Genomic DNA, 19182 nt, shown 5'->3' with positions numbered 1-19182 from the left:
GTTCAGCTCCAATCAGTTCATTTCAGTTCAGTTCAGTTCAGTTCAGCTCTTAATTTCCCTCTCACATAAAATATTCATTTCAGCTCAATTCAGTTCAGTTCAGTTCAGTTCCAATCAGTTTAGTTCAGTTCAACTCCAATCAGTTCAGTTCAGTTCAGTTCAGTAAATATGAACATGCCCTAAAACAAGCCATGTTGATATCATTGATAAAAACATGTCAACTTCTCATGAAAATTTTCCCGCCTATACTATTTATAACATCATAATCCTTTATTCATTATTTTTTCGTCCCAAATTTCCAAAACAAAATAAATACTTTTTTCAAAAAAATAAAATAAAATTAATGAAAACATATTTTGAATAAAGATAATTACTACTTTATTAAAAACAAATAATAAGACTTTTTTATTTGTCAATTACACAATAATTGAGTCGGCTACAACTCAAGTACATACAAATATACAATTAATTATAGATACATCCGGTGTATCGGGATATATGTTTAGGAAGACAGAGAATTAAAGAATGAAATATATATAGGGATAGGACATTAGAGGGTTTGCCTGCTGATTTCCGCACACCCCTGTCCGCACACCCCATGTCCCCACTTGCCATATTCCACTACTTTGCACATGAGAAAAATTAGTATGCTTCATTTTTTTTTTTCTATATGTATTCTATTTTAGTTAATTTATTTTCTTTCATATTAGCTTTCGGTTTTTATTTATTTTTTATTTTATTTACTTTTTTTTATTTTTTAATTTTTTACCTTTTACAATAGCTTTTGTTTATTACTGTGTAATATTGTACAAGTAATATTTCTAATTTTTTTTTTATGGTGAAGTCAAAGTTAATTATTTGTTGGGTTTTTTTTTTTTTTTTTTTTTTTTTTTTTTTTTTTTTTTTTTTTTTTTTTACATGTAACCTGATTTAATTATACCCCTTTTTTTTTTTTCAATTTTACCTTTATTCATAATAATAATTTTAACAATTATGGAGTAAATAGAATATTAAACATCTTAAATCAACAAATATGATTATCTCAAATTAAGTACTAAACAAAATGTAAAGTTGGCCAAAAGTTATATCGACCAATATTTTTGCAAAAATACTTGTACTAAACACTATTGTCTCAAAAGTGTGCCATTAACCTAGAATTAACTACTTTAATGAGTAAACCTTCATCCATTACAACAAAATTAAGCATATAAAAATAATTAATTTAGACACATAAACGTAAAATCAAACTATGGAAAATAAAACTGCATTACCTTAGTTAAAATTAGTACGTTATGCAAATCATTTAGTCTAAAAAGTTTCCAAAATTCATTCTCATGAATCCCTCTAAAATAAAATTCTCCATCCATCTTCCTAATTAAAATTAGGTGCAATTATAATCAGGGTGAGCATACACAAGGTACCCTATTACCCCATTTTATTGCCCGGAATCAGAACCTCTTGTATAAGTTTCGATTTCAAAACTTGCGGTTCCGAACAAGGTTCGATTCTGGTTCATAATATCATAATTTTTTGTTCACCCCTAATTATAATAGATTAGAGGTAATTTGAAAAGGTGGAAGCTTTTGAGGTTAAAAGGTTACTAATGAAGATCCATGAAAAGGTAGAAACTTTGGGTGTATAGGGGGTTTGGGTAAAAGGCAAAAACTAGTTTTACCTTATTTAAGGAGCTGGGTAATTAATTGGTTAAAAAACAAAGTCAAATTATTTAAAAAAATAAAAACAAATACCAACATTGGCACGTGAGAGTGAAAACATGGAAATAGAAATGGGGAGTTAGTGGAAAAGTGGGGTGTGTGGATATTGAAATAAGGTGTGTGAAAATCAGCTCCCGGTGAAATTCTATTGAGTATAAATTCTTTTATATTTTTGCCCTAAATTAGGGAAAACGGCATGTATATCCGCAATCCTTATCCTTCTAAAAAACAAATAATAACACTTATTTTATTTATACATTACACATTAATGACTCGGCTACTCAAGTACTTATACAATTAATTATAGATAAATTTGGTGCATCGAGATGTTTGTTTAGGGAAGGAGACAAGAATTAAAGAATGAAATATATAAGGATAGGACATTCTTTGGGCAAAATCTATTCTATAATTGCACAGCCAACTTAACGAGAGAACACCAAAACCCAAATGCTTGCCTTACATTCACTCCCACCCAAATTCACTAATCCCTCCAAAATTACTTCTACTTTTTAATTTAAAATTTAAAAAACAATTACACTTAAAAAAAAAAAAAAGGATAATAACTACCCACTAAAATTTGAAAGAACAAGCTACTCACTAAAATCTAATTAAAACTCCAACTTATCAACACTAGCACACGGTTAGTTTAATACTTACTAAACTATACATTCTCATCTCCCAAAAACATGATGCTATATGCTACTGACAATTAAGGTGAAAGGTAAGTTCTTTCCTTTTCCATTTGATGTTGATTTGAAACTTTATCAATTGTATGTTACTGCTATATATAAGTATGCTTTATTAAATGAAATCATAGGTATTTCCTCGATCAAGGTTTATGATTTTGCTATGTCGTTGTTCGATTTACAAATTAGGCTTTGATTATATGATAATTACGGAGTACATATATGGATATGTTAGATTTCGTGTGATGATTGCACACTAAGTTTGTATATGGATATGTCATTATTGTGAATGTTAGATTTGGATATACTTGGATATTACATTTCATGTGATGATTGCACACTAAGTTTGTATATGATAATTACTGTATATGGATTTATGTTTTTTTTTAATCATTATTTTTGATTTGAAATTATAGTTAGTTAGTTAGATAATTCTAATTATATTTGATTTTATTTCTTTAACTCTTTTCTTCTCTTCTTATATTTTCATAGTTAATTACGTCCTTTTGCATTTGATGAATGAAATCAACATTGCAATTAATTTATTTTCGGTAATTCTATCCATTTTTTGTAGGAATATCTATCACCATCTACTACATAATAACCGACAATTTTAAATTTCTTGAACGACCAAGTACATCAATTGGCGGCGAGCTCGAACAAGGTATCACATCATACTCATCAACCTTTTTTATTCTAAGTTGTATAAGGAGGAAGATGATGGATGAAGAACCTAAGCGACGCAAATAGCACAAGTAGAGCAAAAACCCAAAATGTACAATAGAGAGTAACTGTTATTTATTATTTATAATTGGTTACAGCATACATTGAGTATACTTTTTATGCTCTTGACCAAAAAAAAAAGGTAATATTTTTTAATCTGTAAATTCTAATAAAGATTTATATCTATGTAATTATATATGCTTTTGTTGTACGAGTATTTTGCGAGTTGGTGGATTACTAAGACTTTCATTGTGCTATATGAATTATAATTTATCAATGATGATTTAACATATCATATTGTAATTGCCGTTATGATGCATATGTAATTTAAAATAACCTATGGAGAAAAAAATCATCTAATTTTTATTTGAAAAATATAAATATATATTTAAAAAATAAACCATTTACTAACAACACTTACTCAACTATGAAACGTCCCACCATATTCCAAATCACATGATTAATACAAATCCTAGGAATATCTAAATATTTAACAAATAAAAAGATAGGACCCCCTTCTTATTTTTTTTTTTATTTTTGTTAATATTTTATTAGGCTAATTTTTGGTGGGTTGGTTTCGATTATTCATGTATGTGTTCAATAGCTGTTTGGTTTTGTATTTCGAGCCAAGTATATCCAATCCTAAGAGGGGCTAATTCTATTTTAAGGCAGGAACCCTCCTCCCCCTCTTATTTATTACAAGCTAAGAACACACGCGTAATATAAGAAACCTTTGATGAATTTAGAGTGGTAATTTGGAAAAGTAACATTTATCATCCAAAATCCCTCTTCACTTTATATATAGGATATACAGGATTAATAAAAGCATTTGATGAATTTAGAGTATATATAATAAGTACTTATATATTTATATACTTTGTATTATCTTATTAAAAACTTAGAGACAAATTCATTTTTTGAATTACACAACTATATATAATACACAATACATTGATAAACAAATTCACTTATGTATGGTAATCTAGCTTCGTCTAATCAATTTTAAATCGTAAATTCACTTTAGCATTTTATTTTTCATCAACACAAATTTTTAAGCGATCCATGTATTATTTATTTATAGTTATTGGAAGATCTATTAATCTTTTATATTTATGGTCTTTTTTACGGTATACAAATCAGTTGACTGCTTTCGCCTTTATCTTACTAAACCCTATAGGTATGTATACGGTAATTTTTGCTTTAATTTTGGTAATGTGAATGACCATGGATATTTAGGTGAATTGAGACTTTTTTTTGTCTGTTGTATTGGGCATGTTATACAATTTGTCACTTTACATTGTATAGATATAAAATTATATTACGTAACACGTATAATTATTAATAATTTTGTTTAATGTTTTTTTATATATTGTTTAATTACTTATGAAAACAAAGTATAAATATAAGTCTACCGACTTACAAAATTAAATGAGTGTATTTGAAAATGTAAATATAAATGATAGTGTATAAAAAATATTCATGAGCCTCAATCATCAGCATAAGTTTTTGGTTGAGTTGGTCCACTAACAGTAAATATAAGCCAACAATTTGGAAAAAATAAAACATGTCAATTAAAAATACTAACACGAAAAAATCAATTGTTACAACTTATTTTTTTTTTTATTGATGTTTGTACAAACTATAATATCGGTTCTAATATATTTCTTGGTTATCGTATAATTAATAGATCAGAATGGACATAAGTACAAGTAATTATCGATTTAGAGAGATTTTGCAACATAAACAAGCTAGATTAGCCGTTAGGCGAAGGTTACTATTCAAACGCACTACAAACCATGAAAATCTTATTTTCAAGCGACGTCGTTACTTATTGGAGAAAGAAGCATGATCATTGCGATTACTGATGATGCAATTACGTCGATCTACACATCAATGTCAAGATGTGACACGTCAAGTGGAACAATTAGCCAATGAGATCAATATGAATGGTACTTATAAAAACCATTAATATTTACTTTAGAATATTAATACCTTGACTAAGGATTATATTAAATTTTTATAAACTTTGATTCCAGAAAGTTCTCTTGATAATGGGATAGAATATGATTCTAGACATGATGAGCAAATTGTCGCAGGGAGAGGTAACCGCCTTGCCAAGCTACTTAACCACACACATTATTGATATATCATTGTTAATTTGATATTCACTCAAATAAATCATATGCATGCAAAAGTGACTCATCAATATCGTAGAGATGAGTTTGATAGACGTTGGGAGTTTGGACCTAGAACAGTTGTGTGTCCTAATTGCAAGGCCCTTATGTGGATAGAAGAAAGGGTAAAGGGTTGTAGTAAAACACACCCAAGGTTCTATCATTATTGTCAAAGTGGGCAAGTTAAATTGCAGCTTTTACCTTTGACACCGCCATTTCTGATGTCAATTTTTCCATATCAGCAATTTCGAAACAATATTAGAGCTTTCAATTCTCTATTAGCTTTCACCTCTATGGGCGGTCGGATTGATAACACAGTTAATGATGGTAGAGGTCCCTATGTCTATCGTATAAGTGGTAGTAATTACCATAGAATTGGAACTTTACTCCTTAAGCCTGGAACTGGACCAAAGTTTGCACAGTTGTACATTTATGACACTGACAACGAAACATCCAATCGGCTACAATACATGGGGGGCATATAGGCTTCTTCCTTAGATCCAAGAATTTTACAAGGACTACAAACGATGCTTGATGATATAAATCCTTATGTTGCAGTCTTCAGAAATGTTGGCAGTATGTTGCGCGATCAAGGTGAGCATCAAGATTTGAGAATAAAGCTAATTTGCGCAAGAGAAGACAGACAATATATCCAACCAACCGCAAGTGAGGTGGCTGCATTGATGGTAGGTGATTGAACTGGAGACATAGGTAATCGGGATATCATATTGCAAAAAATAGATGGTGGGTTACAAAGGATTGACGAAACTCATCCAAGTTATATGCCTTTACAATACCCATTACTGTTTCCATATGGTACCGATGGATGGAGAGTTGGGATACCTAAGGTGTCAAGTACAAGTAACAGTCGAAATATTGTGACAATACGACAATTCTATGCATCTAGGATACAAGATAGAGAAGAAGAGGGTGACACCTTGATAGATTCCGAATGCTTATTGCAACATTTGATGTTGATGCATACGCTGCAATGGAACAATATCGATTATCATGGGTAAAGAGAAATCAAGGTAGGCTTCGCTCTGATTTATACAGTGGATTCCAAGATGCAATCACGGCTGGAGATGTCAATGCTACTGATGTAGGCCGATTATTCATATTACCATCATCCTTCACACGAAGCCCCCGTAATATGGCCCATCATTATCAAGATGCTACGGCAATTTTTCGTATTTTGGGTCTGCCTGATTTATTTATAACTTTCACTTGCAATCCAACTGGCCTGAGATTGTAAATGAGATATCTACACGTGGAAGTTGTCGCACTGAAGATAGACCGGACATTGTAGCACGTGTTTTCAAGATCAAATTGAAACAAATGCTTCACGATTTGAAGGATAATAAGAAGTTTGGAAAAGTCATTGCTGGTGAATTGTGTTGATTAATTATATAATCGTACTATATTTCTTAACATATCTAATTAATTAACATAGGACATATTTCATGTTACAGATTTTTATGTCATTGAATTTCAAAAGTGCGGACTTCCACATGCGCATATTCTCATAACATTGGCTCCAGAAGATAAGCCTAAGTGTCTAGAGGATATTGATGTAATTATTTCTGCGGAAATACCTGACAAGGATAAAGATCCTTTGGCATTTGAAATAGTTACCAAGAACATGCTCCATGGACCATGTGGGCCATGTTTAATCGATGGAAAGTGTTCAAAGCATTTCCCGAAGAAATTTTGTGTTGAAACCACCTTTGATGATAATGGCTTTGTGCAGTATAGACGTAGACAAAATAGAGAGCCCATCATTGTTAATGGAAGGGAGGTTAATAATCGTTGGGTGGTACCATATATGTGTTAAGTGCAATGCACACATAAATGTTGAGCGTGTTGCTGCGAGAAGTGTGGTAAAGTATCTATACAAGTATGTTACTAAAGGTCAAGATCGAGCAACGGTTGTCATTGAAAACAATTCAACCACACGACGTGGTCAAGAGGTACGACAAGGAAATAGTGTGGATGAGATAAAACAATATTTAGATTGTTGATATGTATCGGCCATTGAAGCATGCTGGAGAATATTTGAGTTTGATTTGCAACATCAATATCCTTCAACGGAACTACTTCAGTTTCATCTACCTGGTGAACAATTTGTAGTTTTCAATGATAATGATGATCTGCACACAGTCCTTGAACGATCGAGATTGCAACAAACCATGTTAACTATGTGGTTTCAAACTAATAAGGATTTTCTAGAAGCAAATCAATACACTTACCAAAATTTTCCTATGGGATTCAAATGGGATCGTTCTACAAAAGAGTGGGCACGACGGCAAGAAAGACCTTGCATTGGTAAATTGCCTTTTGTTCATCCAAATTATGGGGAATGATATTACTTACCGATGCTTTTAATTAAGGTTTGTGGAGCAGAATCTTTTGAAGATATACAAACTGTTGATGGTGTCATCCACCCTACCTTTAGATCTGCATGTCATGCCTTAGGGTTTCTTGACGACGATAATGAGTGGCATGAAACTTTGTTAGAAGCCTCTAACTGGGCATCGGGTTCACAGTTGAGAAACATGTTTTGCGCCATATTGTTGTTTTCAGAAGTAAGTGATCCGAAACAGTTGTGGGAACAACATTGGGGTGAACTTACTGATGATCTTAAGAGAATGATGCAATGTCAAACTAGAAACCCTAACTTACGATTGACTCCCGAAGAGATGCAGAATCAAGGATTATAAGAGATTGAGCATATCTTGAATAAACTTGGAAGGTCATTGACAGATTTCCGTGACATGGCACAACCTTCTTCAGAGATAGAATGCAATGCCTTAAATCGGTTGATAAGAAATGAACTTGATTATGACACACATGATGAAGCCAACAGATTTGATATCTTAGTTGCCAACAGATTTGATATCTTAGTTGGAGGGTTAAACACAGATCAATATAGAGTATATTCTACAATATTCGATGCTCATTCTCGAGATGTAGGTGGCCTATTTTTTGTCTACGGTAGTGGTGGGATAGGAAAGACATACCTGTGGAACACTCTGATTGCGAAATTCGATCTAAAAGAAAGATTGTGCCCTCTGTGGCTTCATCGGGAATTGCAGCTTTAATATTGCCTGGGGGTAAAATCGCACATTTGACTTTCAAGATTCCTTTTGATCCTGATCAACATTCCGTTTGTAACTTCAAAAAAGACTCAACTCGTGCTGATTTGATCCGTGAAGAATCATTAATTATATGGGATGAGGCTCCAATGACCCATCGATTAGCATTTGAGGCGGTAGATCGACATTTTAAGGATATTTGTAATGACAATAGAGTTTTCGGAGGTAAATTGGTTGTTCTTGGTGGAGACTTTAGACAGATGCTTCCTGTGGTGCCAGATAAAGGACGAGAATCTATTGTTGCAGCTACCTTGCATCAAGTGCCCTTTTGGAGAGACTGCCAAGTTATGTGCCTAAGGATAAACATGCGTTTACGTCGAAGTGACGTTCCCTCTGATACCCTTAAAAAAATTCGAGAATTTGCTGATTGGATAATAAAAGTTGGAGAAGGAGACATAGCAGGAGTGCCTAGTACAGAGGAAGGGCAACCAAATTGGATTGAAATGCCACATGATTTTTTGATAACCGATGATGAAAATGGTTTGCAAAATATCATTAACTTTGTCTATCCCAATATCCCTTCAAATTACACGAATTGGGAGTACCTCAAAGATCGCAGAATTCTAGCACCAATAAACAATGATGTAGATGAGTTAAATTCAAAATTTTTATCAATGCTACCAGGAAATGTGCAGAGATATTATAGTTCGGATACTTTGGGTCATACAGGAGATGGTGGGTTCCTTGATAACATGGAGCCTATGTAATGTTAAACTCATTAAATTTGTCAGGTCTTCCTAATCATTGCTTAGAGTTGAAAGTTGGTGCCTCGGTAATATTGATGCGAAATATGAACTAATCCATAGGGTTGTGCAATGGAACACGCCTTATAATCAAGAAGTTGGGTCATAGGGTGATTGAAGCACAAGTGATCACAGGTCCAAGAGCTACAGAATCAGTTCTGATTCCATGAATTGATTTAACGCCTTCTAACAAAAAGATAGATCTCCGTCTCAAAAGAAGGCAATTTTCATTAAAATTAGCCTTTTCTATAACAATAAATAAAAGTCAAGGATAAACGTTGAACAAAGTTGGCATTTTTCTCCCTAGGCCCGTGTTTAGTCATGGCCAATTATATGCTACACTGTCACAAATAACATCTCCTTTCGGGCTAAAAATCTTACTACAAAATAAGAAGGATGTTTGTAACAATTTGACTAAAAATATTGTGTATTAAGGAAGTATTAAACAGTGTAAATTAGCTATGTATGTGGTTTTGTTATAACATTTATTTAGTAATTCTTAGCAATGTTTGTTTTAGTGTAATTTGAGAGCTATACTTTTTTTTTCTATATAATTTTCTTTGTCATGTTAATGCTTCCATTTTACTTTATTAAAGATTTATTTCATTATCTATACTATTTATATAACTTTTATACATGTGCGGGGTTGGATCAATAATGATATATTATGTAAATTATTTTTTATGCTCACTTCAATGATGTTAAAATGCAGGAAATGAACACAAGATACACACCATGTCGTTCTATTACCCTTACGACCAGTGGCGGATCTTGACCAAAAATATTAAAGGGGTCGGGATTTGAATCTTTTGCCTCTCGCTTTAAATTAGTCACTATGTTTTAATATTTTATAAGTAATACAAGGTTATTTAAGTTTATTAACTAATTAATTACAATAATTTACCAAGGGCCAGGCCCCAAATGGCCCCGATGGAAGGTCCTCCTCTACTTACGACATTGAATGTGAATATGAGAGTGCGTTTATTATAGATGGTCAATGAACAAAGTAGAACTAGAGGTACAAATTACGTCCACCGTTCATGGAGTATGGTATTCATTGACTCAGAGGTGGAACTATATTAATTCTTAGTGCTTAATTTTTTTTTTCCAATATATTCATTTATTTGACACTTATGTATGAATTTTTCAATTTCTAGGGGGACGAAGTTCAAATCAAATTATTTAATGCTGACATTGATAAATATAAAGAGATCTTGAAACAAGGAAAGGTTTATTCAATTGCTCAGCTAGATCTTATGCCTCTAGATACATCTTACAAATATGCCAATAACCAAATGAGGTTGAAATTTGGCAACAAGACCATGATAACAGAAATTCTTGATGATTGTGATGATATCCCAAGGTACAATTTTAGGTTTATTGAATTTTGCCACATTCCACAGTACCTTCACATGCACAATTCTCCTCTCATCGGTATGTGACTTTTAGTTATTAAAATACATAGTATGAATATTTATTTCATTTTTAAAATTATTTTTTGAGTTTTAGTGGTCATATTCGAACTTTTTTTCTTGATGATGAATGTACACAGATGTTATTGGATTGGTTATATATGTGTCTGAATCATATAGAGTCTCAGGTGGGAGACAACAATTCAAAAAAGATGTGTTACTCTGCAACACAAAGTAAGACCATATTACACAAGTTACAATATGTTTATGTAATTATAACAACTTATGCAATGTTAAGTTTTTTATTTTATTTTATTTTATTTTTTTAAATCAAATGACATATTTTGATTTACAGCATGTAAACAATGAGGCTAACTTTATGGGAAGGGCTTGCTCATAATCAAGGTCGTTTCTTATTCCATGAGCTTAATCAGGATCATGTGTTGGGTGCATCCATGGTATTAATTGGCTCCTATAGTGGTAAAATAAGTTTTTTAAATTAGATAACCATAGAAAGACTGTGGTGTCATTTTCATTATTATCATTGCTTTGAATACTTTTACTAACCTTCCAATAGGTGCATGTCTTTCCACTGTTGGATGTACCAGACTTTTTATTGACTGATATTGATGAAAATGATGATCTACATGGATGGTAAGCCTAAAAACATCATAATCAACAATGTAAGTTGCATACTTATGTACTTATATAACTCATTAGGTATGCGGATGATGGATATGTCCAAAAACATATCAGCTGGAGTCAGATATTAGCTAATAGTATCTCTCAAATGGAAATGGTGTTTAATGCTAAAAGGATCAAGTTAAATCAATTTTCAGTTGCTCACAATGTATGTATATCAACCATTATTTATTTCATTTTCTTATACATGAGGTATTTAATATTTGATGTGTGTTTTCAGGTAAAATACTTTCGAGTACTAGCAAAAGTGTTATCCATTGATTCTTGTATGCCTATTTGGTATGAATCATGTGGTCGACACTCAAGGAGAGTTGATATGTGCGTGGAGTGTAACCCCTCCTTCAGTAGGCCAAGGTATTTTCACTTTTTTTTTAATTTTATTTAAAAAATATAATTATAACCTGCTTTACATATCACTATACCTAATTATATCATATCAATAAAAACAGATATAGAATCAATGTGAAAATTGGTGACGCTACAAATACATTGTCTATTACACTCTTTGGCCAATATGCTGAGATGATTATCGATTGTCCAATATCAAGTATTCAAGCGATGACAAATAATGTAAGTATATCCTTTAATCATATATATTAAGCAATTACTCACCTGCATAATGACTACATTTGTTATTTATGAACAAGAATTTGGAGACTACTTTCTAGAGGAGTATCTGAGTGAACGTTTGGTGAATACATTCACTTTCATACTACATGTTCCTAAAATTGGAAATGATGATATCATAGTTGCATCTGCTTTACAAGTAAGATGGGAGGAAGAATTCTACTTTCTGAAACGAGAGATGCGTGGACAATCTAATTGAAGACTTAGATTCATTCAGCATAATATTTCAGGACTTATTATTATTTTTTTTTAGCGAATCAACACTTGGTTTTTTTATTTGTAATCATTTGTTTTTTTTTTTTCTTTTTTTTATGTAGTTTTTGTTGTTACTATTTTTGGTTTTATTAAATACTATCTGCATCTATATACTTTGTATTTTTTTTAATCCTATCCTTAATTATATCCAGTGCATTAGCACGGGCAAATTCTAGTCCTATATATAATTGTAGAGTCATTTTTCGACTTTTAACGCAACACTCCAAACTCTAAATCCTCAATTTTTGTAAACTTTACTTTTTTTATTTATTTATTTTAAAAAACCTATTAATTTCCATCATAACTTCTTATTTCATAACTTCTACTAAACAAATTCAATAACTTTCACTATGATATTTACACAAATAAATTAATAATATTGTATGGAGTAGTAATAAAAAACATTGATATATACGATTAATATATTCCGTGCTTTAGCACGGATACGCTCTACTTAGGAAAAACGGCATGTATATCCGCAATCCTTATCCATCTAAACACCCTATAGGCCTATGCATGTCTTAACTCTTAAGGTACAATTAATAATATATGTCAATTTGTTTTTATTTATTTTTTTATATGACTTTGATCAATTCACCTATTTAGTACTGATTAACGGTGTTAATTATTGTGTGAAGCTATTGGCTATACCCGATTACCTGGAAAAAAAACTGATTTTTAATGATGTCAAATCAATGTAGTCATGTACAACTGTACAAGGTACCACCTCCAAAGAAGAAAGAGCCTTGTGCCCTTATGCATGCTCAATTTCCATAAAGAGTACTTATAATAGCGTATAATAGTATAATGTACACACCTAGCTACTTTTTTTTGACCTAAAATAAATAACGGATTGTTCTTATTTATCACATTAATTGATAAATAAAATTCGTTTATCAAGTTGCAAAATCGTAATAAATCAGAAAATATCCGATCAGCATATTCGTAATTATATCATCAACTTTAGGGCACAAGACTCATAAATAACTGCTGATTTATTTAATGTGATAAACTTGTATTTTCTCATAAATAACTACATATATACGTTTATCAAGTTTAATAAAAAACTGTTGATTTATTTAATGTGATAAACTTGTATTTTCTCATAAATAACTACATATATACGTATAGTATTTGAAAACACAAATGAGCAAAATTGACAAAAATTTGCGCTGGGTTATTAAAGTACGTACACTTCTCTCAAAGAATTAAAAAAGTCAAACAGTATTTGAGAAAATAAAAGTTCCTTGTTGACTTCCTTCCCATATATAAAAATTAATTTGGTTGATGCATTAGTCCATTAATTTATTCAATATAAGTAAAATTTAGGTTAACTCTTTTATTAATGGCTTTGAAAATTATAGGCCGCAGTTGCTCGTCTCTTAATCATTCCTTCTTTTTTATTGGGAAAAACTCTTTGTTTCGCTCTTTTTTTTTTTTTTGAAAATTATAAGCTGCACTTGTTCTCCCAATCCATATCTCCCGGCTTCTTTATCTTTCCCATCTTTTCTCTATATTTCTCTCTTTCTTCCGACCTCCTTATCTCTTTTCTTTCCCAGCCCCTCTTTGTGTCTCTAGGCCCCTTTATCTCTTATTGTTCTATCACTTCTTCTTTTAACCCTTCTCACCCTCTTCTGGTCCTCTCTCTCTTAGGCCCTTTTTCTTTTTCTTTTTCTTTCTCTTTTCTCTTAACTCCTCTCTCATGTCCTTTGTTTCTTTCACTCTCTCCTAGACCTCTTCTCTCTTGTCCTCCCTTTTTCTCTCTCTCAGCCCTCTTTGTCTCTTTTTCGGCCCCCGTTCTCTCTCGACCCTTCTATTTCCCAACTCCTTCCCCTTCTTTCTTCCTTTTCTCCTTCCTTCCTTCCCTCTCTCATCCTCTCCCCCTCCCCCTGCCTCTTTCTCTTCCCCTCACTCTCTCTTCCCTTATCCTCTCTTCACATGCCTTTTCCTCTCTTAACTTGCTCTCTCTCTTTTCCAGCCCCCTCTCTCTCACGGCCCCATTCTTTCTCCTTGCCTTTCTCTTTCCCAACTCCCCCCCACACACACACACTCTCTCTCTCTCTCTCTCTCTCTCTCTCTCTCTCTCCCCCCCTCTCTCTCGTATGTGATGAGTGTCATTTTGACATTTATTTTCTAGTCATGTTCCCAGATTTTAGGTTAATTGCTTTAAAATTTAATGTCTTTATTTATGTATTTTTTGATATTTTGTGGCTTATTTCTCCTTTTCATTGTGTGTTTTTATACATTATTAAGGTCATTTTGAAAGATAAAAAGATGAACAAAATAAAGGGTTTCAATTTCTACGGAAAGAAACATGGTATATGCAAACTAAAGGAAATATTACGCAAGAATCCAACACATTCTACCTTAAGGTTGAATTCATTTTCTAAATATGTCATTAATCAGATTGACTTTGTAGACAAATTATCACATTAGTATTGATTTTTTATCACATGAAATTGACAATTAATTGACCATCTCTTTCTCTTCCTCCCTCCCTCCTTTCCCTTCCTATCTTATGATTTTCAAAATTTATAATGTTAATCTTTATTTGCATTCCTGCCGTTCTCAATCATTCTCCTCTCTCTTTCCATGTTTTGTTACATTGTACCACTTAGGTTTTCCAAATTATAAAGTCTTTTTGAAAAATATTGTTTTTCTTTTCAAATTCTAAATTCTTTTCAAAAAGTGTTGTATATCTTTGATTTATTCGGTTAAATAGAATATTGTGGTTGCACATAAAAGTGTATACATAACTTGATACGTAAGTATGTAACGTTCATGCAAATGAAGGAGCATAGAAAAAAAATATGAGCTAGTAATCTAAATTTCTCAGATACATTAGAGCCATTACCGTCACGCTATCTCAACACGTGGTAGCAGTTTATATGGTGTGTCATAACCATTAGAATCAACGATCACGTGCGGCCCCTTAAATTATCAAAAAGCTTTAAAGATACACTTGATATTTCTTAAGAACTAATAAAAAAGGTCATTATAAATATTTTACATCCTAGATTTTACTTTAGACAAGGCCTCTTAATTGTGTTCTCTCACTAAGAGTTTTAAGAGACCATATTGCACTATTGCAAGTAAGGACATCTTCTTCAAAAAAAAAAGACAAAAAAAAAAAAAGAGTATGGACGTTTACAAAGAATCCACATTGACCTAAATAAAAATTTTGGGCTGATTCCAAGCCAAAAAATTATCATTAATTCTGTAAAGAGATTTCAGTTAAAGTAGAAGTTAGATAAATTCTACCAAAGCACAATCATGTTTAAAAAAAAAAAAAAAAAAAGCTTGGCAAGTACCCAGAATCCACACTTTTCTTGCTTTTTTTGATTGGAAAATATACTAAGAAGTTGAGAACATGTAGCCGAGAACAAGATTTAGCACATTAAGGTATAATAGGGTTTAGTCCATCTTCTACTACACTTAGTTTCACTCTATCTCTAGTCTCCACCATTCTCTTCTCTATTAGAGTCAAGCATTGTTGAACATTGACTCGTATTTTATCATTAAATATAAATGAGTACTACTGTCATGTTCAAACAATCAGACAGATATTACTTGATTTTTATACATGCTAGTTATTATTCCTCCAGGAATCGTATGTGATATATATTAAAACAAACATTAAATTAATAAACAAACCAAGGAAAAAAAACTGGCAACAAGAAAGATTATCATACATAATAATAATAATAATAATAATAATAATAATAATAATAATAATAATAATAAAAGATTTTACAATGTAAATTATCACTCTTATACATCAATAAGCAGAGAGTAGTACAATGAACTTTGATTATCTAAGGAAATTGAAGCTACATGGTTTGTATACTTATATTGTATAAGTGTACATGGTTTCTACATAATACTATATATGCATCTTATAATTAAACTACTGACTCACTTTAGTTAAAACACCCTCTTGTCCGTATATATGTTTCACATCACCTTTTGTCTGCTTTCCAAACCTAAAGTCCCAAAATCATTTCAACAAGGCTTCAAAGTCGGGTGTTCAGAGTTCTTCTATTGATGTCATACTTGGTAGGTTGATTGATTTCTTCCTTGGTGTCGAGCAAGTTGGCTCATCCACCTGCTGAAGCAAGAAGAATTAAGGATAGGCTATAAATTCATAGGTAAAATACAGTTTAAATTATCTTATGACTTCTTCACAGTTTCAGACAATCAACAATCAACTGAGTACTTCTCATAGAAAGTAGTGACTTGAGAACTAAAATTCCTTTAAGACATTGACTTTCAAGTCGGAAATTGTAAACCGTTCACAGGGTGAAGGTTACACCCCGTAACGATCCAGGAGATCGTTAATTCCAATAGGTCTGGAACCATGACTGGAAGTTCGGGGATGAAGGTACAAATCCAACCTAAAAGAGATTGAACCTGCCCTAATAATAGGCCTCTACTTTATTCTTCTCGTATTCATGTGCGCTTTCTGACTAACATACAATCAATAGGTTAACCCTAAACCTGTTTAATCTTTGTTGGTTGAATTTAATGCACAAACAAATCTATTATTGGCAATCACTTGAATTATAATCATATTAGCCTAAACAAGATTATTAATTATCTTATTAAGCGTGATTACAAATAAAAATTCCCTTTAAACATGCATAAAAGGCGTGATCAAGCAATAACAATAATCATCATCATAATAATATTCTCAATCTCATGAAAGCATAATAACAATAGCAAGATCCTAGGCATGATATTAACAAACCCTAGCATGTCACTAAATAATAAATATCAGTTAGCCCTAACATGACACTAACATGATATTAGAAAAGAAATAGGAAGCATCATAATAATATACATGATATTAGTTAACCCTAAACATGATACTAGGAAGCAATAAAACATCCTATCATGATACTAGGAATAATTAAAGCATGATTTCTATATAATAATTGAATTACTTACTTGGATGCCTCGTATCTCTTTCTAATAACAAAATACACACGTTAATAACTTCAAGGAAAAATATTAAAACAGTAAATCTAATCAAAAAATTGTAATAAGGTTGGGGACCAAACCCTCAGAAATTATCAACCTTTCACGTCTAGGGCGAAGGCAACTTCGAACTTGGCTAGGTGTATCTAGAACTAATGTATGAGGAATTTTGAGAGAGGGAAGGTTTAGAAAGAGGGAGAAAGAATAATCTTCTAGCTTTTAGAGAGAGATTGATGATTGTTGGGAATGATTAAAAACGGGGAGATACGACCCCTATTTATAGAAAAAATAGCTCGGGATACGATAGAAAAGAGTTCGAGTCCCATTCGGAATAAAAGACCTCCTGTCGCCAACGACAGGAGTCAGCGCCAGACGACAGGAGCAGCGCCAGGCGACAGGTATTAGTGCCAGTCGACAGACCTGTCGTTTGGCGCTAGGATAACTTTTTTGCAGATTTTGTTTTTATCATATCTTTTGATCTAGAAGTTCAAATAAATCATATAATATGTTGTTGGAAATCTCTTGAAGTCTACTTTCCAACCCAATTAGAATCAGATTAAAAATATTTTGTATATTAAAAGATATGGCCGAAATAGTGAAAGGGTGTTAGTTTTGGATAGAGTTTCGTATTTCATTCATATCTTTTTCCGTTATAACTCGGAATTAGTATTATAATATATCATTGGAACGATAATTTCAATATCTATCCAACCATATAAGATTTGGATAAAGATTATGAGGCACAAAAATAATATCTGATTGTCTTTCAACATCTTTAAATTCGAATAGAATTAGGATTTAAAAAAAGGAAAGTTTTATTCAATTTCATATTCTTTGATTTTATCTTTTCAAAAAGGATAATTAAGATCTCTTAGAAACTCATAGAAGCTTCTAATTAATCCTAATTAGTTTAAGAATAGGATTAAACCTTTGGACCCTCCACATGATCATTGGGTCGTAGGTAAAATCCAGTTTGGGTCCAGTTTAGTATTTTGGCCATTAAGCCAAAATGAAAAAGCTACTTGGAGTAGCTTTTGGCTACCTAAGTTACTAATAACATCCAACAACCAATTTTACCAAACATGTTTTTAGACTAATAAAAAGTCAAACAGCCAATATAAACAGCCAGTCAAACCAGCCAACAGCCAACATCCAATTGCCAAACAAGACCTATATATATGAAATATAAGTAATTAACACATTTATCAAATTCTCAAATCCAAATTCATGTGTGATGGCCGACCAAATTATCTCCACAACCACCGGATTATTTAATATACCTTGACATATTGTACTCCGTATAAGTTTACCTACTCTTCTAATTCATAATAGTACATGCTATTTTGGATTTATTTCCCCAAGTTATATAAGCTAAGGCTGTAAGGAAGAGTTGACCAATACTCTCCAAGAAAAATCCATGCACTCTTCAATTTCCTTAATTTTCAGATTTATACTTTTTTTTGAAATTTTTTCAGATTTATACTTAGCATTACTTTTTTTTATACTTAGAATTACTTAATTTGTGTTACTATTCATTTATTTCAAACTATTAAACTTGATTTATGCAACTTAATAATTAACAAAATTATAAATTGACCATATATGAATGTGCTCATATATAACATTAAAATGACCGCGTCCACAATTTATTATATAGCACAATAGATAAATAGAGTGCGAAGTAGTCATTAATTATGTAATCAATCTACAGAAGGTTTTGCGTAGAATGGACTCACGTGAGTCCGGTTTATAATGCACATGTCCATCCCCCACCCACCACCACCCAAGTCAGCCTATTCCACCGTCCGCTTTCGCCGCTATTCCCAAATCCTTTTCCAGCTCACCTTCTCTTTCTTCCCTCCACTTCTCTTTCTCCCTCCCCTGCTCATCTCTCTAATGGCAGCGTCTTCGAGTCATCTTCGTCTTCTTCCCTATCTACCGGAACATGAGTAAGTAAGTCGATTTTTGATTTCCGTTATAGACTGATTTCTCCATTAATTTCATAATCGCACT

General features: G+C 32.1%; 1 protein-coding gene across 1 annotated transcript; it reads left to right on the top strand.

The window, feature by feature from the left end:
• Window positions 1-8072: 8072 nt before the first annotated feature.
• Window positions 8073-9160, top strand: LOC145565453 (uncharacterized). Its single transcript, XM_081625453.1, has 2 exons — window positions 8073-8231; window positions 8297-9160. The coding sequence occupies exons 1-2, from the start codon at window positions 8073-8075 to the stop codon at window positions 9158-9160; spliced, it is 1023 nt and encodes a 340-aa protein (XP_081481579.1).
• Window positions 9161-19182: the final 10022 nt, after the last annotated feature.

Source organism: Chenopodium album, chromosome 10 (assembly GCF_948465745.1).
Source record: "Chenopodium album chromosome 10, dcCheAlbu1.1, whole genome shotgun sequence".
NCBI lineage: Eukaryota > Viridiplantae > Streptophyta > Magnoliopsida > Caryophyllales > Amaranthaceae > Chenopodium > Chenopodium album.
This window is presented reverse-complemented; position numbering and strand designations above follow the sequence as displayed.

What these genes read in the sequence shown, in the direction of transcription:
- LOC145565453 (XM_081625453.1), top strand. Translation starts at nt 8,073, where the DNA reads ATGGCACAACCTTCTTCAGAGATAGAATGCAATGCCTTAAATCGGTTG. An exon ending in TAAACACAGATCAATATAGA is followed by an intron (nt 8,232 to 8,296) that starts GTATATTCTACA and finishes TGTCTACGGTAG; the next exon opens with TGGTGGGATAGGAAAGACAT.